The 27,092-nt window shown below is 49.3% G+C and overlaps 1 protein-coding gene across 13 annotated transcripts in view; it reads left to right on the top strand.

Annotated features, from left to right (window-relative positions):
• ANKRD27 (ankyrin repeat domain 27) overlaps window positions 1-27,092 on the top strand; it is a 53,743-nt gene that overhangs the window by 16,414 nt on the left and 10,237 nt on the right. For 8 of the 13 annotated variants that reach the window (XM_067720449.1, XM_067720442.1, XM_067720451.1 and 5 more), the window contains 21 exons: window positions 142-252; window positions 2,138-2,294; window positions 3,254-3,408; window positions 3,851-3,910; window positions 4,392-4,445; window positions 4,552-4,617; window positions 4,705-4,781; window positions 5,594-5,715; window positions 6,787-6,865; window positions 7,361-7,493; window positions 12,107-12,199; window positions 13,257-13,384; window positions 13,889-13,971; window positions 14,801-14,916; window positions 16,116-16,208; window positions 17,608-17,805; window positions 19,730-19,789; window positions 19,880-19,999; window positions 20,507-20,629; window positions 21,018-21,062; window positions 23,053-23,175. In XM_067720449.1, the coding sequence (XP_067576550.1) occupies window positions 142-252; window positions 2,138-2,294; window positions 3,254-3,408; window positions 3,851-3,910; window positions 4,392-4,445; window positions 4,552-4,617; window positions 4,705-4,781; window positions 5,594-5,715; window positions 6,787-6,865; window positions 7,361-7,493; window positions 12,107-12,199; window positions 13,257-13,384; window positions 13,889-13,971; window positions 14,801-14,916; window positions 16,116-16,208; window positions 17,608-17,805; window positions 19,730-19,789; window positions 19,880-19,999; window positions 20,507-20,629; window positions 21,018-21,062; window positions 23,053-23,175 (2,196 nt within the window). Of the gene's footprint in view, window positions 1-141; window positions 253-2,137; window positions 2,295-3,253; window positions 3,409-3,850; window positions 3,911-4,391; window positions 4,446-4,551; window positions 4,618-4,704; window positions 4,782-5,593; window positions 5,716-6,786; window positions 6,866-7,360; window positions 7,494-12,106; window positions 12,200-13,256; window positions 13,385-13,888; window positions 13,972-14,800; window positions 14,917-16,115; window positions 16,209-17,607; window positions 17,806-19,729; window positions 20,000-20,489; window positions 20,630-21,017; window positions 21,063-23,052; window positions 23,176-27,092 lie in introns of all 13 variants that reach the window. The other 5 variants (XM_067720448.1, XM_067720450.1, XM_067720453.1 and 2 more) reach the window with 5 other exon arrangements.

The following is a 27,092-nucleotide window of genomic DNA, read 5'->3' on the forward strand; positions in this document are numbered from 1 at the left end:
TTTGGGCAGTGACCCCAGAGGTCCTCTCTGCCAGGAGGTCCCCGTGGCAGTTCTGCTGGAGCATCTTGAGATGCCTCGTGTTCTGCTGAAGTTGTAAATGACACGTCTGTTGAGTATTCACCCTAATTTGTTTTTTTCCAGGTGTTAGTACCCTGCAAAGGAAGCCTGTCAGGCAGTGTTCAGTCTACTTGTCAGTTTGAGTCCTATATTTTGATCCCAGTGGAAGAACACTTTCAGACCTTAAATGGAAAGGTATTCTTTCCTTTCTTGTGGGTCAACCAGGGCCACTCACTCAGTGTTTGGGAGTGGGGGAGGGGAGAGAATCCTGCTTCTCACCCTTTCACGTCTGTGTTACGTGATGGCTTTGACACCACAGCAGCCCTGCTACCTTTGAGGGCGGAGGAGCTGGCTGCAGCCAGGAGGTGAGGCGGGGCCGGGCACCTCTCCCTCAGCCCGTGGGTATTCTGCCGGGGAGTCGGGGAGTGGCTGGGACACCTCCCCAGAGAGGCCCTGTCAGAGCAAGCTGTTTATCCCCAGTGCCCTTGAGATCAGGGACGAATTTCTAATTTAAGAATTTTTTGTTTTGAAATCATCTCAAACCTATAGAAAGTTTCAGTAAGGTACAGAGAACTCTCACATACCTTTCTGCCCAGATTGGTCAGCTGTTAGCATTTTGGCCACATCTGTTTTATTTCCTCACCCCTATCCCCATCTATCCATCTGTCTATCTCTCTATCTGTCTACACCACACATTATTACTTTTTCTGAACCTTTTTCAGAAAGACTAAAAGTTGCAGACACCATGTCCCTTTGCTTCAAAACAACGTGTATTTCCTATAATACAGCACAGTGATCACACAAAATTTAGCATTGATAGAATACGCTTCTCCAACATACTGTCCTTTTTTAATCTTTTTTGGGTTTTTTGGCCGCACCCCAGCATGTGGGATCTTAGTCCCTGACCAGGGATTGAACCCGCGCCCCCTGCATTGGAAGTGCAGAGTCTTAACCACTAGACCGCCAGGGAAGTCCCAGCATACTGTCCTTCAACAAATTCTGCTAGTTGTAATACCCTATTATAGCAAAAAAGATCTATTTTTTTAGATCCAGGATCACGTCTGGGATCATGCAGTGTATTCAGTGGTTAGTCTTTTTAGTTTCCTTCCATTTGGAACGGTTCCTCAGTCTGTGTCTTTCATGACATTGACATTTTTGTCTTGCTTTGTAGACTCTCCCTCAGTGTGGGTTTCTCTGATGTTTCCCATGATTAGATCGCAGTTATGCCTTTTCAGTAGGAATGCCTCGGAAGGGTGTTTTATCTCTCTCAGTGCATCGTGTCAGGAGGCATGTGACGTCAGTCTGTCTCATTGTTGATGTTAACTTTGGGGTAGGCATTCTCTTATTTTTTTTAAGCGGAAGCAGATAGGTTCCGAGAGGGGGAGGTTCCATCCCTGGTCAGGACTGGCCGTGGTCCCCAGCCTACCCGCAGTCAGGAGTGGGGGCCCACACTGGTGTAGCCGGGGCTGTGGGCATTGGGGGGGGCGTCAAGGAGGGATGGGTCCAGGGGGGTGGGTACCAGTACGCCAGTCTGGGGTGAGGGGTGGTCTGCAGCCCTGTGGCTCCCAAGCATGCTTCCATTTTCCTGCCAGGGATCTGCTCACCACAGCTGCCCGTCAGTTTACTTGTTCTCTTCCTGGTACCCAAATCTACCAAGAGAACAGAGGCACTGGGCTCATCGTGGCTGGTCTTCCCGGGCACCTTGGCCACGGCCAGAGTGATGAGCCGTGGAGGGGATGCAGCGCGCATCCTTTGGTGCTTCTGGGTCGCAGCGTCGGGTCATTCTGATCTCTTATTCAGAGAGGAGAACCTTCTTACTTTTTCCTTTTGCGGAGGGTACGGTGCTTTTGGGTAGCAACATGTGAAAAGAATCAGGGTACTGTGTAGCTGGAGTGACAGGGTGAACAAAGAGGGAAGAAAACATGTTAGGATCAGAAAGCAAGCTGGGAGAGTATTGGTGCCCCCCCAAACCCACACTGGAGCAGAGGCAGGCGGGTGGGGTGAAGTGCCGGATGGGGACCACGCTGAGGGGTCGGCAGTCACACGGGCTGCTGGTGCAGTGACGGCTCTCTTGTTCCAGGATGTCTTTATCCAAGGAAACAGGATTAAACTAGGAGCTGGTTTCGCCTGTCTTCTCTCCGTGCCCATTCTCTTTGAAGAAACTTTCTACAATGAAAAAGAAGAAAGTTTCAGCATACTGTGCATAGCCCATCCTTTGGAAAAGAGAGAGAGTTCAGGTATTCTAGGAGAAAACCCCTTTCTCCTGATTGGGAGAAATGTGCTTGTTGAACTTCCTCCTGACGCAGCTGTTGTAAACATCCCATAAAATATTCAAGAGCCCGCTAGAAACCTGCATAACTGTTTACAATAATTCCCCCTAAAACTTAATCAGAAAGTCATCCTGAGCCAAGGTGACGTGGATTAGGCTGCTGTGCGTGGTTGCACATGTTGGGTGTTACACACATAGACCTTAGTGGGAATGGCGCCCCCTGGAGTTGTGCAAAGTGGCAGCCCTGGCTTTGTCTCTGGGCCTCGGCTTTAGGGCTACCTCTTACAGCATTATTACCCACCCAGCCCCACTGCTGTGCCTCTTTGAAATCTCATTATTTTTTTAATTTATATATATTTTTTGTGGTATGCGGGCCTCTCACTGTTGTGGCCTCTCCCGTTGCGGAGCACAGGCTCCGGACGTGCAGGCCCAGCGGCCATGGCTCACAGGCCTAGCCGCTCCACGGCATGTGGGGTCTTCCCGGACCGGGGCACAAACCTGCGTCCCCCGCACCGGCAGGGGGACTCTCAACCACTGTGCCACCACGGAAGCCCTAGATCTCATTATTTTTAACAGGTAATAATTCTTTGGTGCTCCACGAAGTTGAGATAACAATTAATGTGCCAAACGCTCCTATCTGAGGCTCTTATTGTCAGGAATCAGGGCTTCCTCACCACAGCCTCACAGGTCATGCCTAGGGTCCCAGATAATTCAGGTTTGGTCCCAGGAAAGGGCTTCAAGAGGACCAGGCTCTCTGGACCCCCAACTGGGCTGCTCTTGGGCAATATCTTGAAATAAGGTCATCCCTCTCCTCCTGTGGAAGATGGAGCGTCAGATCCTGGAGGAGCAGGGCAAAGGGTTGTGGGACTTGCGCTGTTAGGAAACAGTGAAGCCTTCAGCCAGCCTGACCCTCTGTCTCTTTTTCAGAAGAGCCTTCAACACCCTCAGATCCCTTTTCCCTGAAAACCATCGAAGACGTGAGAGAGTTTTTGGGAAGACATGCAGAGAGATTTGACAGGAACATCGCCTCTTTCCAGCGAACGTTCAGGGAGTGTGAAAGAAAGAGCCTCCGTCATCACATAGTCAGTAGCCGTGTCTTGCTTTGCTAAGCGTGCTTTGTCTCAGGCCAGTTCAGAGCACCAGGATCCCTCTCAGTTCACTCTGTAACTTTGCTGCCTCCATCGTTGGAAGTTTTGTTTAAATGTTTCTTTTTACCTATAAAAGTACTACAGACCACTGTAGAAAACTTGAAAATCACAGAGGAGTATAAAGATGAATATTGTTATCATCTATGTTAACCCTAAGGGGAATTTTTTTTCCTACTTTTAATGCATGTACCTAAAAAAAGTTGAAAAACAAATCACACACTTGATTTGATAAGCTTGCTTTAGGATTTAGAGCTTGTAACCCAGGAAATCCATTTTGTGAAATGTTCTCTTTGCCCCAGGACATGTTACATGTCCCGGGTTTTGTGTCGTGGCCTCGGATCATGAGGGTGACCTCTCTCTGCTCTGTGTTGCACAGGACTCCGTGAATGCTCTCTACACCAGATGCCTCCAGCAGCTGCTGAGGGACTCCCACCTGGTAAGCAGCACGATGTTCAAAAGAGACACCTGCCAGAAAGAGAGAGACAAATAGCATATATCACTTATGCGTGGAATCTAAAATATGCCATGAGTGAACCTATCTACGAAACAGAAACAGACTCACGGACATAGAGGACAGACTGGTGGTTGCCGAGGAGGAGAGGGTTGGAGGAGGGATGGAGTGGAAGTTTGGGGTTAGCAGATGTGAACTATTATATATAGGATGGACAAACCACAAGGTCCTACTGTATAGCACAGGGAACTATATTCAACATCCTGTGATAAGCCATAATGGAAAAGAATATAAAAAAAAGAAGGTATATATATGTATAACTGAATCACTGTGCTGTGCAGCAGAAATTAACACAACATTGTGAATCAACTAAATAAACCAAAAAAAAAAAAAAAGAGAGAGAGAGACTTACAGTTTGCCCACATGCTAGTCCATGCTCTGTAACTGTACTCGTCTTGTCCTCCAGAAAGTGCTCGCCAAGCAGGAGGCCCAGATGAACCTGATGAAACAGGCCGTAGAGGTAAGGGGCCAGGGCAGCGAGGGGAGAGAAGACGGCAGTGCCGGGGGCTCCTTTGTTGCCCACCCCCCACTCACATGCCTTGAACTGGGTCCTGTTGATTTCACAGATGTATGTCCAGCATGATATTTACGACCTGATCTTTAAATATGTGGGGACCATGGAGGCAAGTGAGGTAGGTTCTCCATCATCATCGTCCAGGATGGAAGCCCTGTTCTAAGCCTTTTAAGACATTTGAAGCTTCATTAAAATCTCTTGTTAGGATGCTGCCTTTAACAAAATCACAAGGAGCCTTCAAGATCTTCAGCAGAAGGATATTGGTGTGAAACCTGAGTTCAGGTAAGGGTTTGCACTGCTGTGGCCGTGTCCTCAGGGGCTGGGGCACCGTTCGCCATCCCCCCCCACCCCGAAGCAGCAGTGGCGGCACTGATTTGACATGGTTCAGACCGTGGAGCAGGGCAGTTATTTGTGACCAAAGATAAAGGGGCTGAGGTTGGCAGATGACTGTTTCGGAGCTGGCATGCTCCTGCACCCGCCTGCCAGCATCCGGTGAGTGGGAGCCAGAAGGGGTGGAGTCGTACACAGCTGGTCTCTGGGCAGGCACGCAGCTCACCCAGGTGGGCCCTGCACACAGATGTCTCTCCTCACCTGCCAGTCTGAGGGACCCCTGCTTTAGGGGCATCTCCTTTTGGATTAAGTTTCATTTTATTACAAAAATGTCTAGGGACTTCCTTGGTGGTCCAGCGGTTAAGACTTCGTGCTTCCCTGCAGGGGGCACGGGTTTGATCCCTGGTTGGGGAACTAAGATCCTGCATGCCGTGCAGCTCAGCCAAAAAGTAAAAAAAAAAAAATCTAAATTGTTTATGTCTAAACTCCCCGCCCATTGGCCTATTTCATTCTGGGGCTAAGGCTTGCTGATTTTTTTTCCTAATTTTCTGGTGCAGCTACATCACCTGGCAGCTTGATTGGCACCTTGAAAGCTGCTGGGTTTTGCCAGTGACCCGAGTCCGATTACTTCTGAGTTTCTAGTTTTGTTTGTCTTTACTTATGGTTTGCTGTAAGAAATGTGAATCTGAGGTATGGGATCAGATCCGAGAAGGAGGGCCCTCACACCGTGGTCTTATGTGGTCACTTTCCAAATTATTTTGCAGCTTCAACATACCTCGTGCCAAGAGGGAGCTGGCTCAGCTGAACAGGTGCACGTCCCCGCAGCAGAAGCTGGCTTGTTTGTGGAAGGTGGTGCAGCTGATCACCCAGTCTCCCAGCCAGAGAGGTGTGTGCTCGGTGAAGGGACCTGCAGTGGGGTGGCTGCATACATCCAGCTGCAAACGTCTGTTGAGAAGCAGTCGTCTTAAAGGCTCATAGAGATGGGTGGATGGGCAACAGAGCATTTCTGTGTGAGTGCCCTGGCGTCGGATCTGAGGAGCGGGTGCCTAGTAATGGGGGTCGGGGGGCAGGGTAGGTGAGGCGTCTTTAGGGTGAGAAAATGCTGGTGGAGAAGCAGCGGCCTCAAAAACGAGCCAAACTGGTGATGGAAACATGGGGGTTCAGCTGTTAAGTTGTTCTCTCTAATTTTGTATACGTTTAAAATTTTCCATTATAAAAAGTAAAAACAAAATAAGCTAAGAAAAAAGTAATGAGAAGGCAGATCTGTGTGGGCAGATGGGGTGATCTTCGAAGCGTATTATCAATGAATGAAAGAACAGGAGTGTGTATGGTACCCTTCCAGCAGCATTGCGGAAAGGGGGTGACTCTGTATCCATATATACAATGGGGAGATCATAGACTGTCTGTGGACAGGTACGTGGGAAGCAACAGCAGTGGCCTCTGGGAAAGAAGTCTGGGTGGCAGGGATGGGAGAGATGTGCACGGTTGGCTCTTTTGTACTCTTTGAAATTTTAAATGTGTGAATGGATTACTTAAACAAAATTTTAATGAAAACAGTAGAGTCAAGCTGCAGGTCGGCATTAGACTCTGAGGTGTATAAAACAGAAATGATCCCGGAGGAAAGAGGCTTCTGGCAGTGCCTCGGGCACGCCTTCAAGTTGTATCCACCATTGCTGACTTCCTCGGGCTCTTTATCTGTCCCGGGAGGTAGCGAGGGGTGGTCTGCTTGCAGTTTGCTTCTCCTGCACGTGTTCTGAGGATGCGAAGCATTCATTTTCCCCTGGAGTCTGACATCTATTCAGGACGCTAGAAAGGAAATTGTGCGATTGAATTTCTCCCTGATGTGTCATCTTCCTGGATTGTGGTTTTGTGGGTTGGATGGTGGTGGGGAGTTGATAACACTTGTCGGTCCATTTGAGTCCCAGGATGGCTTTGAACATGTGTTTCCCCCTTGCAGTTAACTTGGAGACCATGTGCGCTGATGATCTGCTATCAGTCCTGTTGTATTTGCTTGTGAAAACAGAGATCCCTAATTGGTAACATTTTTTGTTAAAATGCTTTTTCAAAATGGCAGCACTGTACTGGGGTGGTTTTAGTGTCACTCTAGGAAACTGAGTGCCCCTTATGAGCCAGGTACTGCCCTGCTTTCGTCCTGCAAGGGGTGGCTGTCATTCCATGTACAGATGGGGAAACTGAGCCAGCGAGCTTACGTTTCTCATTCTGGAGCATGTGGCTAGTCAGTGGCTGAGCGGGAAGCAGACTCCAATTCTGTCCGGCTCCAAAGCCCGTCCTTTTCCCACAGAAATGCAAGTTCCCTGTATAATTACCAGCTCTCTAAAAACTAGCCCATTCCAGGAGAGTCGCAAGTAGCTTCACTTATTTCCTAATTGTGCTCCCTCTAGATAAAGACCCAGGGACAGCAGCCCTGGCTCCCAGGAGCCAGCCGACTTGATGATGAAGCCAACAGCATTGCTTCGGCCAAAGTGTTAATTGGGTGTACAACAATAAAACTTCTTTCTTCCCTCTGTTAGGATGGCAAATTTGAGTTACATCAAGAACTTCAGATTTAGCAGCTCAGCAAAAGATGAACTGGGGTACTGCCTGACCTCAGTTGAGGCTGCAATTGAATATATTCGGCAGGGAAGCCTCTCCGTTAAGCCACTGGTAAGACCTCCCTCCTTCTCTGCCCTTTTTTTGTGGGTGTCACGGCGTGTGTGATGGGGTTCTCAGGGTAGTGTGGGGGAGGGGCCGTCAGAGATGCTCTCCCGAGAGAATGGGGCCTCAGCCCAGTGAGTGAACACTAGCCCCCCGTAGGTTGTGAAAGTTTGCGCGTTATCTTGTCCTTCACATTGTTGATCTGCTTCATTAATCCTTGTCATCCTCAAAAGCACACGGGCAGAAGGGGAAGCTAGAAGCGGTGAACTGGGGTATCCTGATCATGATGGGCAGGAGATGAGATTACTAACGTCTGCAGTTTTCAGGACTCAGTGGCCCTATTATTATTTTCTTGGTTGGTTGGTGAGCTTTGGCTAGTGGAGGCGATGATGTTCCCATGAGAACTGTGAGACTCTTGAACCAAGATTGCACTGCTGGCTTATTTCACTGCCATACCAACCAGCAAAACATGACAGTACTCACAGAAATTGCAAAGTTGAAATCAATCGAATAAAGAGATTTCTGTATTAAAAACCAAGAGTCCTGGGACTTCCCTGGTGGCGCAGTGGTTAAGAATCTGCCTGCCACGGGGACACGGGTTCGAGCCCTGGTCCAGGAAGATCCCACATGCTGCAGAGCAGCTAAGCCCGTGCGCCACAACTACTGAGCCTGTGCTCTAGAACCCGCGAGCCACAACTCCTGAGCCCACATGCTGCAACTACTGAAGCCTGCACGCCTAGAGCCCGTGCTCGGCAACAAGAGAAGCCACTGCCCCACAACGAAGAGTAGCCCCCGCTCGCCACAATTAGAGAAAGCCCACATGCAGCAACAAAGACCCAAGGCAGCCAAAAAAAAAAAAAAACCAAAAAAACACCAAGAATCCTGAGGATTGAACTTTGATCTTAATTTTCCCCTGATGTTAGAAGCTCCCAAAGTAATAAGTTGAAACACGTGGAAAGGAACATAGGCCTGTTCAGACAGGAACACTCGGGTACAAGCAGTTCCCTGAATTCATTTATTGTTAACATGTTTATGTATTTTCTAGTCTTTCCTTGCCATGTATACTTTACATAATTGAAATTGTAATGTAGATAGCCTTGTATACTTTTTCCCCAAAATGAATAGTTCTATTTTTTTCTGATTAGAAAACTATTTGCTTGTAGCTAATATGTGAAATATAAAAAGTAGCAGTGAAGACAACAAAAGCCTCCCATAAACACACTAGTTGGGGATGACTTATTAACATTTTGGTATATGTCTTTTTTCTGCACTTATACAATTATATTTTTAACCAGAATTTGAGCTTATGCTGCACTTGCTGGCACATAGCCTGACAGTATCATGGTGCTTGCTGAAGAATTAAGTTCTGCTCTGATTTGATTGCCCACACACATACGCAGGTGAAATTAGAGGCTGTGCATCTCATCTCAGATGTGGCTGGCTGTGACTCCCGTGAAAAGTTGTTTCTAATTTAGGGGGAAATCGTTAACATTCTAGAATGCACACGTGTGTGTTCACGGGCGCCTCTGCATACACACAGGTCTGCAGAGTCAGAAATGTCACTCGGGGCTTCCCTGGTGGCACAGTGGTTAAGAATCCACCTGCCAAGGCAGGGGACACGTGTTCGAGCCCTGGTCCGGGAAGATCCCACATGCCGCGGAGCAACTAAGCCCGTGCGCCGCAACTACTGAGCCTGCACTCTAGAGCCCACGAGCCGCAACTACTGAGCCTTGCGTGCATACTGCAACTACTGAAGCTGGCACGCCTAGAGCCCATGCTCCGCAACAAGAGAAGCCACAGCAATGAGAAGCCTGTGCACCGCAACGAAGAGTGGCCCCCGCAACTAGAGAAAGCCCGTGCCTAGCAACAAAGACCCAGTGCAGCCAAAAATAAAATAATAAATAGATAAATTTATAAAAAAAAAAAAAAAAAGAGATGCCGCTCACTTCCAGAGTTGGGCAGCAAGATTTCTTAGTTTGAATTGTCTTCTGTGAGGTTCTAGGAACACGTGTTGTTCCCATGGTGCCTGCAGAGGTTTTCCATCATGGCCCTGCCCTTCTGGTTCTTTCCCTCTGATGGGTCTCCCCTCCTGGACCCACTACCCTGCAGAGGACTTGCCTGATGCTCCTTGCTGGGGCCAGGGGTGCCCCTTGTCACCTGGAGGGAGGTGCCCACCTCTTGAAGGTACTCCCGTCCCCTCGCTGCACCCATCCTGTACCACAACCATCCTGCTTTCTTACTTTCCGTGGCGTGTAGGCAGGAAGTCCAACGCTTGAAGGCCTTTGGCCAGAGAGTAAACAGGTGGTTGACCAAACACTAACAGTCAGCTTCTCACACATACTTTTCTTTCAGAAAATATTCCAAGTGGGATTGTGACAGTGTTTGAGGGGTGGCCCCTCTTGTGCTGGTGTTGGTTTGAGTCCAGCCCTTGGGCAAGTCAGTTTGTCTGTCTGAGCCTCTGTCCCTCCTCTCTACACTGGGGATCGTGTTATGTATTTCACCCTTGCCAGGTGGTTGCGAGGATCCAATGGCATATTTGAAAGTGCCTTTCTGAAGTGTTACGTGATACTGATGCCCTTCCTTGATCTGGCAACACCGGCATCTGGATGCCTCTGTTTCCTGGCTGTCGGGTGCATCCTGCGTGGATAGCCCCAAGGATGGCCATTAGCTTGGGTGGGCAAGGGGGGGACACAGCCCAGTGCGCCCGTCTTGTCTGGGCTGTCAGACCCTGGTCCTGCCCTCCCGGATTGGAGGGTGGTTGGTCCCCCTGGAATTGCGACAAGGTTGCATCATCCTCTCGGCTGGCCATGGAGCCCGAGCCTTGGGTCTTGAGTGGGTCAGGCCTGAGAGATGTCCTTCTACCTTTATGGACAGAGCAGGTGTTGTGGCTTCCTTGTCTTTTGTGATGCCAGCGTTGGGATTCCGTCTGTGGCATTGCCTGTGCCTTAGTGCAGTTCCGTCTAGGAAAGTGCGAGGCCACGGCTGCTTGTTGGTATTGATAGAATTTCCCGGGGAAAGAGCCCAAGTGTATCTCCACACAGCAGGTGAGGTTTCTGAAAAGCATTAAGGACTAAGTGTTAGGAAATCAATAATGTTTTACTGTTGACTCTTTATATACTATAATGGAGTTTCACAGAAATTTTCTCCCCAAGACATAATCATACTTGAGATGACCGTAAACATTCTTTAAGCATGTTCATTAATGAAGACTTGAGCTGTTTTGAAAATAACCATTACTGGGATGACTCTAGATTTACCTTTGTGGACAGAAAAAAATGGAGGAGAACCTTGGAAGGATCTCCACCCTTCTCTGCTCCAGCTTTGCAGGTCTTTTTCACATTACTGGGCTTCCAATAAATAGTATTTACCTCTTCCCGAATTGGTCTTAGCTGATATGCTATCTCTTCTGGTTGCTCATTCTTCCCTGACCAGTCAGTCCTGGAAGACCTGCCTCTTTTCATCAGTGCCCTTCAAACAGTCACCTAAGTGGAGGAAGGAGCCCCAAATTTACCTGAACAATAAGGTCTTTGATGTTTCTCTGATTTACAGCTCAGCTGTAGATCCCTGAATAAAACAGGTTGATCGAGCCTTACACAGCATATACCGACGGGGAGCAAAGGGAGCTCTACGTCTGAGGGTTGGTGTTTGTCTGCCAAGACAACCCCATGAGGGCGGCTGGCATGAGGGGCCCTGCTTGGCAGTGGGCCCCAGAAATGCTGCCACCTCTGTCTTTAACTGGACCTCTTCGGCAGAACCTAGGGGGCCACAGAGAGAAATGTTCCCATAATTTTCTCAGGGTTTGGTGAGTTCTTCTGGCAGCAGCTGGCTGGAAACAATTCCATCTGTCTCCCACCAAGATTCTTTTCGAGGAAGTTAATTTGTTACCAATTTAGTCACAGGTGCTCAAGTGAGCATTGAAGTGTCTCACTGGAAATGATTTCATAGAGAAAGGATACATTTTTTAGATTTCTATAGCCAGGTAAAAATTACCTGCACTGTGAAGACCTGAGTTTATTCTTGGGGTGGACCCCATATTTTATTGGACTTTGGGCCAGTGGCCGTGTTGTCTGATGTTTTAGTAAGTATGTTCAAAAAGCAGGACCCTTCTCTCTCTTGCTGGTTCACACTGGGAAGGGTAGACCAGCCTGTCACATGGTTCCCCTGTCTGTGGACCCAGGTAACATGCAGCGGACAGGGCTCTGCAGGCATTAGGACAGTTGTTTTGAGAGGAGGGGGAGGCCGGGACAATCCAGGTTTCCACGTGGGGGATGGTGCTGTGTGCATGCCACATTTCACACTTAGAGATGCCACATTCCACATACACACACACACACACACACACACACACACACACACACACACACACGGAGCCATCGTGCTGCCCCCTCCCAGATTCCTGCCGGGAAGCTGTCATCAGAGCCCCACTTCCTGGAGAGGCAGACAGGGAGCCCCTCTCCCAGCCTGATGAGGGTCTGTTGTGTGGCTCCCTGGGGGCGGGGAGAGGCACTGCCGGTCCTGTTTTGTGGGAAACAGCAGGGAGCGTTCCTGGGTCCTCTGTTTTCAAGGATCTGCACTGACAGCTCACGACGTGGGATAAAACGGGTTGTCGGCTTTTCTTGCAGGAGTCCGAGGGGTTTGGCGACAGACTGTTCCTTAAGCAGAGAATGAGCTTGCTGTCTCAGCTGACCTCAACTCCCATTGACTGCTTGTTTCAGGTAAGACACGCAGAGGTCCTGCGGGCACAGATATGTGAGGGGCTCTCCATCCTCCCACACCTCTGTAGAATCCATCAGGGTGGTCTGCGTAGTTCAGTGCAGGAGTTCATTTTGTGCTCGAGGGAGCGATACGGATGCTGGATCAGCTCGGCTGCCCGTCTCCCCCGACGTGAGCTGCGCTGTAGCCCCACTGGGCAGCATAGCGAGGGCACCGGGCCCTGCGTGTGGAACCCTCTGCCCGGCTGTCCTCCTCTCCCCATCTGGCGAAACATGGCTGGTCCTTCCCAGTCAGCTCAGTGGCGCCTCACTGGCAGCTCTGCCAGAACTGACGCCTCTGCTTGGCTCCGGGAGCCCCAGTTACAGATGTTCGTGTGAGTGTGCTGGGCTGGGAGCAAGGCACCTGGTGGTGGTCGGATCCTCAGGCAGAGGCAGGCGGCTCCTTCCTCAGATCTGATCTACCGCTGGGAGGCTGGCGCGGTTCCCTACGAGGCAGCCGTCAGAGGGCCACCCGGGGCCAGGGTGGGTTCCACGGAGGACCCAGAGCTGTGCACCCCTCAGAACATCTCACTGCCTGTGGGGAATACATCCAGGCCTCACAGGTGAGCCCTGCAGGTTCGCTTGTTGATGGGGTCTTGTGATAATTGCAGCTGTCCTGCAAACCAAGGCTCTACTGGATTCCTAGACGATTTGACCCTTTAATGGGGGTCGAAGTCTACACCAAGGCTCAGGATGTACTGCCCCCCTACTCCTGCGGCTCTGGGAATTTTGTCATGTCGTTGTTTCTTTAGTTTTGGAAAAACCCTAACATTTATAAAAATAAAAGAGAGTAGTGCAATTAAGGAACTCCCGTGTAGCCATCTCCCAATCCTGTTTCATTTCTGTCCCCTGCCCCACTTTTCCCCGTCCACCCAAATTATTTTGAAACAAGTCCCAGAGAGCAAATTGTTTCATCCATCCATACGTAGATGTGTGTTTCAGTAAGGATACTCAGAAAATTCACACCTTAGAGAGCAAATAGTTCCTTCACATCAATAGTGCTTTTGATGTCACTTTTTAGCACATCGCATCAGGTAACCAGAAAGAAGTGGAAAGACTTCTGAGCCAGGAAGACCGAGATAAAGATGCCGTCCAAAAGATGTGTCACCCTCTGTGCTTCTGTGATGACTGTGAGAAACTCGTCTCAGGGTACGAGGGTCCTATGTGGGCTCAGCGCCAGGAAGGGGGAGACTCGGGGCCTGGGCGGAACTTTCCCACTTGTTTGCTGTGAGATTTGGAATAAGGAACTTATCCTCGCTGCACTCTGCTTCCTCTGCTGTGAAGTGGAGAGAGTAACGTCTGTCCCTTTGGAGAATCAAGTGGAATAAAGATTGTAAACATACCTGGCACCCTGCTAGGCTGCTTTACCAGGGGAGGTGGGCAGAGGGCGTGCCCCAGGCTCGGAAAGTGGATTTTAGGATGGGAGGACTGTCGGCTCCTGCCTGTAACCTTTCTGGTTTCTCCTTATCCTTACTGGGCTCTTTTGCTGGTTGTCAAGGCCTGGAGGGGTGGGTGGGGAGAGAGGCCCTGAGGAAGTTGGGGCTTCTGCTCTCTGCGACACGGTAGAGGAGACCCAGCTTGGATCATACCTGGAGATCTGTCTTCTTGTCCCAGGACCCTGGTGTATTTCTCTGTATCCTCCTTCTCTTTTAGGAGGCTGAATGACCCCTCCATTGTCACTCCATTCTCCAGAGACGACAGGGGTCATACACCACTCCATGTGGCTGCCCTCTGCGGTACGTGGGCAAAGGGATGGGGCCGAGGGTGGCCCTGCAGAGAGTGGGTGGCTGCTGGGTCTTACCGTGTGGATGCTTGGTACTGCCCCTGGGCTGGTGGTCCAGCAAGGGAAGGCTTGAATCTGAACTATGAGAATGGCCTCAGAATTGGGGTTCTTATATTCCTCCTTTAAAAAATATAACTTTACTGTCTTTAATTTATTTTTTTATTCTTTTTTTTTAAACATTCTTTTCCAGTATAGTTCATCATAGGACATTGAATACAGTTCTCTGTGCTATACTGTCTTTTAAAGTGCACATGCAAAAAAAAAATGTGCACTTTCAAGGTAGAAAACACAAACACAAGCATCTGTAGTATCACCCGCCATCCTGTCTCCCAGAGATCATTTTGATTCATGACTGTCTGAAATGTCAGCATGCTTGTGAGTGTGTGTGTATAAAATAGATGATGCTGTGGGGATCATACTTTTCTGTACGGTGCTTTTTTCACTCGGCGACACGTAAGAACATTTCTCCATGGCAGTATTGTTTTACTGGTTGCGCAGTATTCCATCCTGTAGATTGATGCACCATGGACTCTTCTGTGGACGTCTAAGGCTCTTTTCTCCTACCTTCTGTGGCTGGGGGCTGGACTGGAGCCGAGTCCCCTCCAGGGGCTACCCTAGAGTGTTTGGAATCTGCAGAGTCTGACTTCACGTTAGCACTGGTTCCCCCCAAGCAGAAAAATGCCTCCCGGCGTGTCTCGTGCCAGGGAATGAGAGGGTGAAATAATGCCATGGCTTCGCTTGCAGGGTTTGGAAAGCCCGCTCTCTTCCCTTCTGTTCTGTAGGGCAGGCATCCCTCATCGACTTTCTGGTTTCCAAGGGCGCGGTGGTGAACGCTACAGACTACCATGGCTCCACCCCGCTGCATCTTGCGTGTCAGAAGGGCTGTCAGAGCGTGACGGTGAGCATCTGGGCTCGGACGGGCTGGCTCTGCACGCGGCTTTGCAGGGCTGGCCCCTCCTGTGTTCCACACTGGCTCGGTCGGGCCGCAGGGAGGGCTGGGGTCTCAGGCACCTCACGGAGGGTCTGCTGGGCAAAAGCTATTAGGTGTAGGTTTGAAATGTCACGGTAATACGGGGGAGGAAGGCTGGGGCTGTAGGTTTTTTTTAATCTCTAAACTTTTTTTTTGTATCATACTTTTTAATAATGAGATAGGGTTTTCCTTCACCCACCCCCAAGGTACTAGAAATATTTTAAATAGGGCCCCAAGATGGACTTTCCCGTAGACTTAACATCTACTGATGAGAAGACGGGCCAGAAACTAGAAAGACAAAATTATTTTGCCGATCAGTGACGTTTCAATTTCAGCTTAAGTTGTTTGGTACATAAAGTGCCTCAGTTACTGCTAGTGATTGATGGGGGTTGTTTTTCTTTCTTTCTGTTTTTCTATTTTTAACTTTTATTGGAGTAGAGTTGATTTACAATGTTGTGTTAGTTTCACGTGTTCAGCAAAGTGAATCAGTTATACATAAACATATATCCACTCTTTTTTTTTTTTTTTTTTTTTTAGTAATCTCTAAACTTTTTATCAGGAAGGATGAGAGTGATGATAATATTTTTTGCTTTGGTTTTTTAAAATTAAAAATAATTTTGGGGACTTCCCTGGTGGCGCAGTGGTTGAGAGTCCGCCTGCGAATGCAGGGGACACGGGTTCGTGCCCCGGTCCGGGATGAGCCCACATGCCGTGGAGCGGCTAGGCCCGTGAGCCATGGCCCTGAGCCTGCGCTCCATGACGGGAGAGGCCACAGCAGTAAGAGGCCCGCGTACCGAAAAAAAAAAAAAAATTTTTTTTGTTTAAAAGTATAGTTGATTTACAGTGTGTTAGTTTCAGGTGTATAGCAAAGTGATTCAGGTATATATGTGTGTGTGTATATATATATATATAAAATGTGTTTCTCTCTCTATATATAATATATATTCCTTTTCAGATTATTTTCCATTATAGGGTTGATATAATTTTAATTGTAGTGTAAGTAGATAAGGTTGAAAATGGAGACCAGCGACTTCCCGCTGTGAGGCTCTAGGCCGTGCTCCTGAGGAAGCACGCGCCTGCACTGCCGGGCTTGCTGGTGCTCACTGCTCTCCCCTCTCCTTTGGAAGCTGCTGCTGCTGCACTACAAAGCCAGCACCGAAGTGCAAGACAACAACGGCAACACCCCTCTGCACCTGGCCTGCACCTACGGCCACGAAGACGTAAGTGGTCCTTGCTGCGCCGAGGGCGGCCGTGTTTACCCTTTCTCACAGAGAAAAGTGAATTTCCAGTTGGTTGAATGTCGTATTTTATGTTGACAGTTATTGGAACATTTGGCATATAATTTTTTTAATTAAAAAATTTAAAAACACATTACAGATGCTGTATTGAAATAACAGAAATCTAAAACATAATTGTCTTTTCCTGAAGTGAAATCATGTGCATTCATCTCCGCTACCATCTGCTTCTTACCTTTCTTCATACTCAATTTTTACATTTTATATTTTTAAAGAAATATCAAGGAATTTCATCATTTCCGTGTTTGCTTAATATTTAACTCTGTGTGTGTGTGTGTGTGTGTGTGTGTTATTCTTTTCCTAACCACCCTCTCTCACTTCTCTCCATGCTAATATCCAGGTAGATTTATACAGATGTGGGTTGAGCCTGGGTTAGGTGGTTGATGAGCGAAAACGAGATCATACCCTACACGATTTTATGCAGCTTATTTTCCTAACTTAATCATGGGCATCCCATAGGTCAATAAATGTAGATCTAACCCATTCTGTAATCGCGACACATAGTCTATGACGTGTGTTGTGTCAGGGTCCTTAAGACCACTCCCCAGTTCAGTGGTTCGCTAGGAGGGCTCACAGGATGAGCATATGGTTGTATGCACAGCCGTGATTTATTGCAGTAAAGGGACACAGAGCAAAATCAGCCAAAGGGAGGGTCCAAGGATGAAGTCCGGAGGACACTAGGTGCAGGCTTCCAAGCGCATCTCCCTGTGGAGTCACTCAGGACAGCTTATTCCTCCAGTAACGGGTCGTTAACAACACGTGCAAAGTGTTTTCCTTCTGGGAAGCTCATTGGGGACTCAGTGCCCAAGATTTTGGTTGGAGGCTGGTCGTGTGAACACCCTTTTGCCTAGAACATTTCAACATTCCAGACTCCCAGAAGGACAGCAGGTGTTCAGCATAAACCACTGTTGGGCAAACTAGGCCCACTGAGCCCCTCTCATCAGTCAGGGGACTGTGAGAACACTCCCCAGATCCAAGCTCCCAAGGAGTATCGCAGGTCAAGGGGGCCAGCCTTGCAAGCAGGCCTTTCTGGGGATGGCGGTCTCAGGCCTGCTCTGGTGACTCCTTTCTGCACATGATGTGTGACAATTTATTCAGCCATTTCTTATTGATTGGCAGTTGGGTTCTTTAAAAACAAAAACAAAAACGATGTGTCCTGATCAGGTGATCTGGAACCGTGGAGGTCTAATGTTCTGTTACTGTATGTTTGCTTGGCAGATGGTGCCTTGATCGAATTGGGACGTGGGCCGAGGCTGCGGGCTGCACAGATCTGCCCAAGGCCGGGCCTGTGAGTTCACAGCGGCCTTTCCCATTCTGTTTGCAGTGTGTGAAGGCTCTGGTCTACTATGACGTGCAGTCCTGCAGACTAGATATTGGTAACGAGAAAGGAGACACTCCCCTGCACATTGCTGCCCGCTGGGGTTACCAAAGCATCATAGAGACGTTGCTACAGAACGGAGCGTCCACAGAGATCCAGAACAGGCTGAAGGAAACGCCCCTCAAGTGTGCGTTAAACTCAAAGGTAGCCTTTTTCATCTCGGAGCAGCAGTATGACTTTAAACGATATCAGCATCCGCAGCTTAGGTCTTGGCCGAGCTGTTCAAACCGTGCATTAGTCCCCAAGGCTAGAACTTGGCCGCATCTTCTCTGCTGCACTCGGGACCTGGTCGTTCATGGGTTTTACCTATTCATCTTATTTTCCATCTTAGTAGGCGATTTTCACAGTGTCATGCCAAGAGCTGCTCCCAGCAGAGTTTGCCCCGGCCTCTGAGTGCTGTTGGTTTCTGGGCAAGTGGAGTGAGAGTAAATGGACGGTGGCTCCGGCCGGGAAGAGCGGGGACAGGGTGTTGGAAGCAGCAAGCATCGGCTCTGTTTTCCTGTTCCTTCACCCTCAGCGCCTAAAACTTTATTCTGATTTGGCCAACTTCGAACGTCGTTGGGTGTAATTTCCTTCATAAATGATTCATTACTGAACTACTAGCCCATCCTGCTGGTAACTTCTGGAAGCACGTAGTTTGGGGCCACATGTCATGCACTGCTTGCTCATGAGCAGGTGGGGAGCGATGGGAGCTTCCAGAGGCCAGGCCTTCCCAGCAGCAGCTCTGTTGCTGGGAACAGCTTCCAGAGGTCTCGCCTCCAGGCAGCAGCTCTGTTGAAGGGGTGTCCTCAGAGAAACGTGTTTGGCCAACTAGCCAGAGGAAGCCCAGGGCCACGTGCGATGGCCATCCGAGGTCCTGATGCCCAGAGCATCCCGGCTAGTGGCTCACATAGGTGATGTTGTTTTAATACAGGTCTCCAAATGTCTCCCTTTGCACAGGCCCTACTTTCTGCCTCTTGATGTTTTATAATTTCCAGTCCTCTTCTAGGGAGTTCTTTTAGTTTGTTCATGTCTTCTTCTAGGAGTAGCACAGTTTTTGTTTTTAAACCACTTTACTGGGGGATGATTGACATACAAAAAGCTGTACGTATTAGTGTATACAACTGTTGAGCTTGGAGACAAGTCCACACCCATGAGACCAGCACCACAGTCTGTGCCACAAATGCACCCATCACCCCCAGAAGTCCCCTCCCGCCCTCTTTATTTATCGATTATTATTATTATTTTGTGTGTGTGATAAGAACACAACATAAGACCTGTAGGAGTGTGGGTTTTTTTTTTTTTTTTTTTTTTTTTTGCCATACGCGGGCCTCTCACTGTTGTGGCCTCTCCCGTTGCGGAGCACAGGCTCCGGACGCGCAGGCTCAGCGGCCATGGCTCACGGGCCCAGCCGCTCCGCGGCATGTGGGATCCTCCTGGACCGGGGCACGAACCCGTGTCCCCTGCATCAGCAGGCGGACTCTCAACCACTGAGCCACCAGGGAAGCCCAGGAGTGTGGTTTTTGAAGGTTTAAATCCCTGCTCCTGACCCGGGGGCCTCAGCTGCCCATGCGTTCACGGGGTCTCAGCTTTGCAGCAGCCAGAGCCATGGGACTGGGTGATACCACCCTTGGCCTGAGATGTCCATGAGGGGCTGAGGGCACCTCTGCACTGGAGCTTCTCCAAAGGCCTTTCCAGAGGGAGCTCTGCAGACACAAGGAGCAGATGGCCTTCTGGGCTCAGCTCCGAGCTGGTCCCACTTAAGGCCCGTGGCTGCCAGTGGAAAGGTCACACTTCAGGCCTGTGGACCACCAGCCCAGGCCGGATGAGGCAGCCTTTGGGGCCCCTCTGTGCCTGGGCTTCCCTTGTCCACTGAGCCCATTCGTGGGGAGCACTCGCTTCTGCTGTTGAAATTAGCGTGGTCCTGAGTAGGTTCCCGCCTGCTCTGGGCCTTGGTGTCCCCCCTGTCTCTCCGAGGGCCTGGCTGGGCCACGCGGCTTTCCAAGGAGGTGGGCGCAGTGGGGCCATAGGAGTGATGAGAACTTGGCGACCCATCTCAGTACTTTTCGCGTCCCCTTTGGCCTCCTAGATTCTGTCCATGATGGAAGCCCACCATCCGTCCTTCGAGAGGGGGCAGAAGTCTTCAGAGGTAAGAGAACGGGGCTGCGTTTGCCGGCCCTACTTGAGACCAGCCTCTGTCTGGCCCTCACCCACCCCTCACCGGGCTCCCTGGCTGCAGGTGCCCGCGCGGCCCCCTCAGTGCCCCGTGGATTCCGTCAGCCAGGGCTCCTGCGCTTCCAGCTTCTCCTCCGCGTCGCTGAGCTCCAGGCAAGAGGAGCCCAGAAAGTTCTACAGGGAGGTGAGGCCCCCAGACCGGAGGGCAGAGAGGGGCGGGGGGCGGCCTGTGTTCTGGGGGCCAGTTAGAGAGCCCCTGGGGCAGCGTGTCTGCTGTGGTGAAGGTCAGAGCCCTCGAGGGGAGCCCGGCCAGCCTCACCCTGCTTGCCCTTCATGGATGGACGTGTGTGTGTGTGTGTGTGTGTGTGTGTGTGTGTGTGTGTGTGTGTGAGAGAGAGAGAGAGAGAGAGAGAGAGAGATATGGGAAGGGGGTATTCTAAGAAAAGTACAGGTAAAGTCACCTGTAGGTCCACTGCTTTAAGATCATTTTACGAAGTAAATTCTCTGCCCTTATCCCCCTCTCCGTCAGCACCCCTGTTAACCTGATGTGTCTCGTTCCTGACTTCCTGCAGACTTTATGTAGACGTGTACATGTTCTTACACATTGCGTTTTGTAAAGCTGACTCAGCCTGTTTTGTTTGTCTGTGTGTTTTTTTCCGTCTAACCTACCTTAGACCTTGTCCATTGTCAGCCCACAGAGCAGACCATGGCGTGGATGTGCCCATCCCCTGCAGGTGGGGAGCCCTCACTGACTCCGCCCCGGGCTCCTCCTTCGCTGTCACCCCCAGGCTGTGACCTGCTCTCGGAGGGCCCAGTAAGCCTAGCTCGATGCAGAACCGCAGGAAAGAAAGCCAAGAGGCATGCTCCAGAGTCTAACAGCGGCCTGGAGGCGTTCCTGGGGGGGTGCCCTCCCTCATGGTACCTGTAGCTGGCAGATGATGAGAGCTGAATAGATGCAGTTCTGAAGGGTGGCTGCCCTCTTGGGAAGCGCTCGTGCTCCCAGGTGGCTGTCGTCCCACCGTGCCACATGAATGGCAGGTCATCTTATAGACCTTATGCGGAAGGTGCGGGGGATGTGTTTGAAAGATACCGAATGAGATCAAGAGACACATGAAAGCTACTAGGTTTTCAGAAGGTTTTTATTATTTCTATTCTTATTGTATTATTATAAGTTTCCTTACATTCTTTTTTCTTTTATTAAGGTAGAAAAGCTTTTAAGAGCCATTGCTGATGGAGACCTAGAAATGGTGAGTTTTTAGAAGGAATTTCAGCAGCTTGCTCTCGGCTTAAGCAGCTGTGCTCGTGTGTCTTGTCTCCAGGTGGGTCAGGAGCTGTCAGGGTTCTTTGTTCACGTTCACGCAGAAGGGGTGCATTTCACGAGTACTTGCTGATGGGGTGTGACGTGCCCCCCGCAAGTAACGAGGCAGGTGGAATAAAGCTGCAGTGTGAGCCTATCCCTGCCCTTTAGACGTTCATATTCCAGGAGGGCAGCGATGTTGGCAAGAGGACCAGCCTGTGTCCAGGGGCACAGAGCGCGGGCTCGGGGCCAGAGTCCACTAGCCGGGAGCAGGGTGAACAGACTGGGTGGGGAAGGGTGGAGGTGGCGAAGGGGAGGCCAGAGCCCAGAGGGCGTTGGTGTGGCCCTGCAGGAGTTGTGGGCGGTGTGAATCCCTGGCTGGGAGGCTGAGTCTCAGACTTGGGGCTCCAAGGGCTCACAAGCAAGTGTCCGAACGAGATGGTGCTAAGGTGTCAGGGAACATCTATGATGAGATCACTGGAGACGCCTGTGGGCAGTTCCCCTGGCTTGCCTTTGGCTTCCTGAAAGGAATTTTTTCTGTCTTCCATTTTAAAAGGAGGGGTAAATTAGCGCTTACCAGATTAGGAGGCCTGAGTGGATCAGATTTACAAGAGCGCTTCATAGGGATGTGTATTTCAAGAGTGCTTTTTGCCAGTGATGGAGCTTGAGGTGGTGGACAGCAGTTCCTGGCATCTGATCACCACAGCCTGCGGGGTGTTGAGAATCGGAAGGTAGTTGGCAGTGTCTCAGCCTCTGCCCAGAGGCCACTGTAATCCTTCAGCCTGACGCGTGGTTACTCGGGGCGGGGGGAGGACACAGGCGTCTGGATCTGGCTGTTGCTCCCCTAGAGAGACCAGCCCCAGGGCACCCAGTGTTCTCGGGGGGAAGCAAAGAAAGAGTGTCTCAGGCTCCCTGTGAGCCGCGGCGAGAGCCAGTGTGGAGAAGAGACTGTGACCATCCCTGCGTCATGATGCGTCTGCTCTGTGCCCGAAGCTGCCGCCCCTCGGCTCCCTTACCCCCGTCTTGTTCCTTCTAATCACCAAGAGGAACTGCCCTCGGTCCGGTCCATCCCAGCCAGTCTGTTAGGTGAGGCCCCGGTTCAGGTGAGGGCTTTGGCGTTTCCACCCTGAGGAGCATCTGTTGTCGGAAACGTGGAAGGGACCTGGAGCGGGGGATGTTTGGGATTGAACGGGGTCTTCCTGGGGCCCTTTGTCACTCCTTGCAGGCTTTTGCTGACTTCCTCAGTGCTCAGAACCAGGCCTAGAAATGTATTTATGTTGTTTTCTTTTCTCACGTTTAATATCCTAGAAACTTGTGTTTACTGGAACATAAATTTGACCTGTTAGGGTCTTTTCGGTGCTTTCACCTGTGGGCTAGGGCATTAAAGTGGAAAGGACACTGGTGTGGCATCAGAGAGCCTGTGATTAGGTTCTGGCCACCACCTCCTCATCCTGTGGCCTTGAACAAGTGGCTCCCAGAGTGAGTCTCCTCCCCCGTAGGATGAGACGGACCAGTTGTTGAAAGCGGACAGTTAGATGACGTAAGAGGAGGTGCTCACGAAATGCTCCAGGACAGGGCTCTAAAGCCATCACACTGAAGCAACACCGCTCTGCCCCTTTTTAAGATGGAAGAAGAGAATCTGCCGCAAGCTGCAGAAATGGGAGCTCAGTCTCTCTCTGTCACTACTGAAAGGATTGAGAAAGGCTTGAGCATGGGTGAACCCTGGAATCCTCAAGAGGGAGCAGCCATCATTTATAAGTTACTTTGGTGGTTGAGGAAATGTATCAATACGTCCTGATTAGAGAAGTGTGTGTGTGTGTGTGTGTGTGTGTGTGTGTGTGTGTGTGTGTGTGTGTGTGTGTGTGTCTAAGATACCATAACTTGTAAAGAAGCTGAGGATGGGTTTTAAGTCCCTATTTCTCCTTACTGCCCGGCGCCAGGTGCGTTACCTGTTGGAGTGGACAGAGGAGGACCCGGATGAAGCGGAGGATGCTGTCAGGGCGGTGGATCTTGAATTTTGTCACCCCTTGTGCCAGTGCCCCAAATGTGCTCCAGCTCAAAAGGTTTGGCTTTTCTTCTGTTGGGGGATGGGCAAATTCTTCTTTTTCCCCTTAGGAAAGTTGTCTGCTTCTCAGCCAGCTAACGGCCGAGTGGCTGGTTGTAGGTGTCCCCTGAGATACAGCTCAAGGTAGAGGAAAGTGGACACTCATGCAGGATCTGGCTCCGGCTGCCTGCTTTCTGAATGGGCAGATCAGGGAACAGGACCATGAACGCGGGCTTAGTGTTTCAGTGGTTCTCAGGGCCCCTGAGTCACAAGGCAGGAGCTTATGAACAGACATGCCCGGGGGTCTCCGTCCATGTGGCCGTGGTCCCTTGGGAGGATGCAGGCAAGAGCCCCTGCCCCCTGCCTTTGCTCACGTTGGTGCACCCTCTGCGGGAGGACCCTCCCTCCAAGCACAGAGAAACCCCTGTGCCTTTTACCCTGTTTCCCCCATGGTAATAGCCTGCAAAAGCACAGTACAATATCCCAACCAGGATATTACCATGGATACAGTCCATCCGTCTCACTCAGGTTTCCCTGCTTTTATTTGTGCTTGTGTGTGTGTGCGCGCGCATGCCTGCACGTGTGTTTATTTATGCGTTCTGTCTAGTTTTGTTTTTTTCTTTAATTGTGGTATAGTTATTTTACAATGTTGTGTTAGTTTCTACTGTACAGCAAGGTGAAGTAGAGTTCCCTGTTCTATACAGCAGGTTCTCATTAGTTATCTGTTTTATACATATTAGTGTATATATGTTAATCCCAATCTCCCAATTCATCCCACTCCCCCTTTCCCCCCTTGGTGTCCATACATTTGTTCTCTACATCTGTGTCTTTATTTCTGCCTTGCAAACCGGTTCATCTCTACCATTTTTCTAGATTCCACAAATATGCGTTAATATATGATATTTGTTTTTCTCTTTCTGACTTACTTCACTGTGTATGACAGTCTCTAGGTCCATCCATGTCTCTACAAATGACCCAATTTTGTTCCTTTTCCTGGCTGAGTAGTATTCCATTGTATATATGTACCACATCTTCTTTATCCATTCCTCTGTTGATGGACATTTAGGTTGTTTCCATGTCCTGGCTATTGTAAATAGTGCTGCAATGAACATTGGGGTGCATGTGTCCTTTTCTTAAATAATTAATTAATTTATTAATTTATTTATTTTTGGCTGCGTTGGGTCTTTGTTGCTGTGCGTGGGCTTTCTCTAGTTGTGGTGAGCAAGGGCTACTCTTCGTTGCGGTGCACAGGTTTCTCATTGCAGTAGCTTCTCTTGTCGCGGAGCACGGGCTCTAGGCACACGGGCTTCAGTAGTTGTGGCACACAGGCTTAGTTGCTCTGCAGTGTGTGGGATCTTCCTGGACCAGGGCTCGAACCCATGTCCCCTGCATTGGCAGGTGGACTCTTAACCACTGTGCCACCAGGGAAGCCCTGCATGTGTATTTTTGAATTATGGTTTTCTCAGGGTATATGTCCAGTAGTGGGATTGCTGGGTCATATGGTAATTCTATATTTAGTTTTTTAAGGAACCTCCATACTGTTCTCCATAGTGGCTGTATCAGTTTACATTCCTACCAACAGTCAAGAGGGTTCCATTTTCTCCACACCCTCTCCAGCTATTATTGTTTGTAGATTTTCTGATGAGGCCCATTCTAACTGGTGTGAGGTGATAGCTCATTGTAGTTTTGATTTGCATTTCTTTAATGATTAGTGATGTTGAGCATCTTCTCATGTGCTTCTTGGCCATCTGTATGTCTTCTTTGGAGAAATGTCTATTTAGGTCTTCCACCCTTTTTTTTTTTTTGGCTGCGTTGGGTCTTCGTTGCTGTGTGCAGACTTTCTCTTTTGTCATTTCAAAAACTCTTTGCAGCGAGCGGAAGCTACTCTTTCGTTGTGGTGCGCAGGCTTCTCATTGCAGTGACTTCTCTTGTGGTGGAGCACGGGCTCTAGGCGCGCGGGCTTCAGTAGTTGTGGCATGCAGGCACAGTAGCGTGGCGCATGGGCTTAGTTGCTCCGTGGCATGTGGGATCTTCCTGGACCAGGGTTGGAACCCATGTCCCCTGCACTGGCAGGCGGATTCTTAACCACTGCACCACCAGGGAAGTCCTCACACCCAGTTTTTGATTGGGTTGTTTGTTTTTTTGATGTTGAGCTGCATGAGCTGTTTGTATATTTTGGAGATTAATCCTCTGTCCGTTGATTCGTTTGCAAATATTTTCTCCCATTCTGAGGGTTGTCTTTTCATCTTGTTTATGGTTTCCTTTGCTGTGCAAAAGCTTTGAAGTTTCATTATAGGTCCCATTTGTTTATTTTTGTTTGTATTTCCATTACTGTCCTGCATTCTGTTTAGTTTTATCACATGTGTAGGTTTGTGTGTCCACCACCGCATTCAAGGTACAGAACAGTTCTCTCATCACAAGGAGAATAACTCATGTTGCCTTTTATAATCACACCCACCTCTCTCCCTGTCACCCCAGCCCACCATCCCTGACCCCTGCCAACCACTAATCTGTTCTCCAGTTCTAATATTTTGTCATTTCAAAACTGTTATATAAAAGTCATCATACAGCATGGAACCTTTGGGGGTTGGCTTTGTTCACTCAGCCACATTTCCAGGTTGTTGTGTGTAATCAGCGGTTTATTCTGCATCGCTGAGCAAACTCTAAACACACCACTGGGCTAGAAGAATAGTTTTAATTTAATCACAGCATGAAGCAATTTACTTTTGTGTCTCTTTGAGAAATTACAAAAAGAGAAAAAGATAGTAGGCTTTAAAAGAGCAAGGAACATAAATTTATCCAATAAATTCAACAGATGCTGCAGTGTGTAATTCAGTTTCTTGCTACAATTAATGAACTGTGAGGTGGGGGAGAGCAGAGTGGGTAAATGCCCAGAAGGACAGCAAAGACACAGTTACTGCTTCCAGCCATACAGTCACTGATGGGCCTGAGGGCTGTGCTACTTCATTCACATCACATCCTTTGAAACAGCATCTGCCTTTTTAATCCCTTTGTTTTTCACAGCAGCCCACCTTGGGGAAGTCTGTTTTGGACTGTACATATCCAGCAGCATGCGGACAGAAGAAAAATTGTACATCCCAATGTACACAGTACCCTGTAGCTGAAAAAGTTACAAGTGAATGAAAAACTACAAGTCATTTCAATATTCTTAGGTTAGAGACATCCATGGTGAAGCTTTTTAAATAAGGTAGTATTATCTTGCAGTACAAAGGATAACACCACTATATCTGTTTTGTAAAGTCAAATTAATTTTCTTAGCATGGGACATACACATTGAGTTAGACAGCTAGCACATGCATGAGCACATGCTATGTTTACAACACCATTTACAACTGCTCAAAAAAAATATGAACTACTTAGGGATACACTTAACAAGACATGGACAGGATCTGTATGCTGGAAATCACAAAATGATGAAAAAAGTCAGAGTGCGTAAATACTTAGGTGTATCAGATCATGAAGACTCAACCTAGTAAAGATGTTATTTCTCCCCAGATTGATCTACAGTATTTTTTTGTTTTTGTTTTTGTTTTTGCGGTACGCGGGCCTCTCACTGCTGTGGCCTCTCCCGTCGTGGAGCACAGGCTCCGGACGCGCAGGCTCAGAGGCCCTGGCTCATGGGCCCAGCCGCTCTACGGCATGTGGGATCTTCCCGGACCAGGGCACGAACCCGTGTCCCCTGCATCGTCAGGCAGACTCTCAACCACTGCGCCACCAGGGAAGCCCTGATCTACAGGTTTAATGCAGTTCCTGTCAAAATCCTAACAAAGTTTTTGTAGACATAGACAACCTTATTTTAAAATTTATATGGAAAGGTGCAGGCCCTAAAATATCTAAAACGATCCTGCAATGAAGAATAAATTAGGATCACTCTACCCAATATTAAGGCTAACTGTGTAGCTACAGTAATCAAGA

The sequence above is a fragment of the Pseudorca crassidens genome, chromosome 20, assembly GCF_039906515.1.
Source record: "Pseudorca crassidens isolate mPseCra1 chromosome 20, mPseCra1.hap1, whole genome shotgun sequence".
Classification (NCBI taxonomy): Eukaryota; Metazoa; Chordata; class Mammalia; order Artiodactyla; family Delphinidae; genus Pseudorca; species Pseudorca crassidens.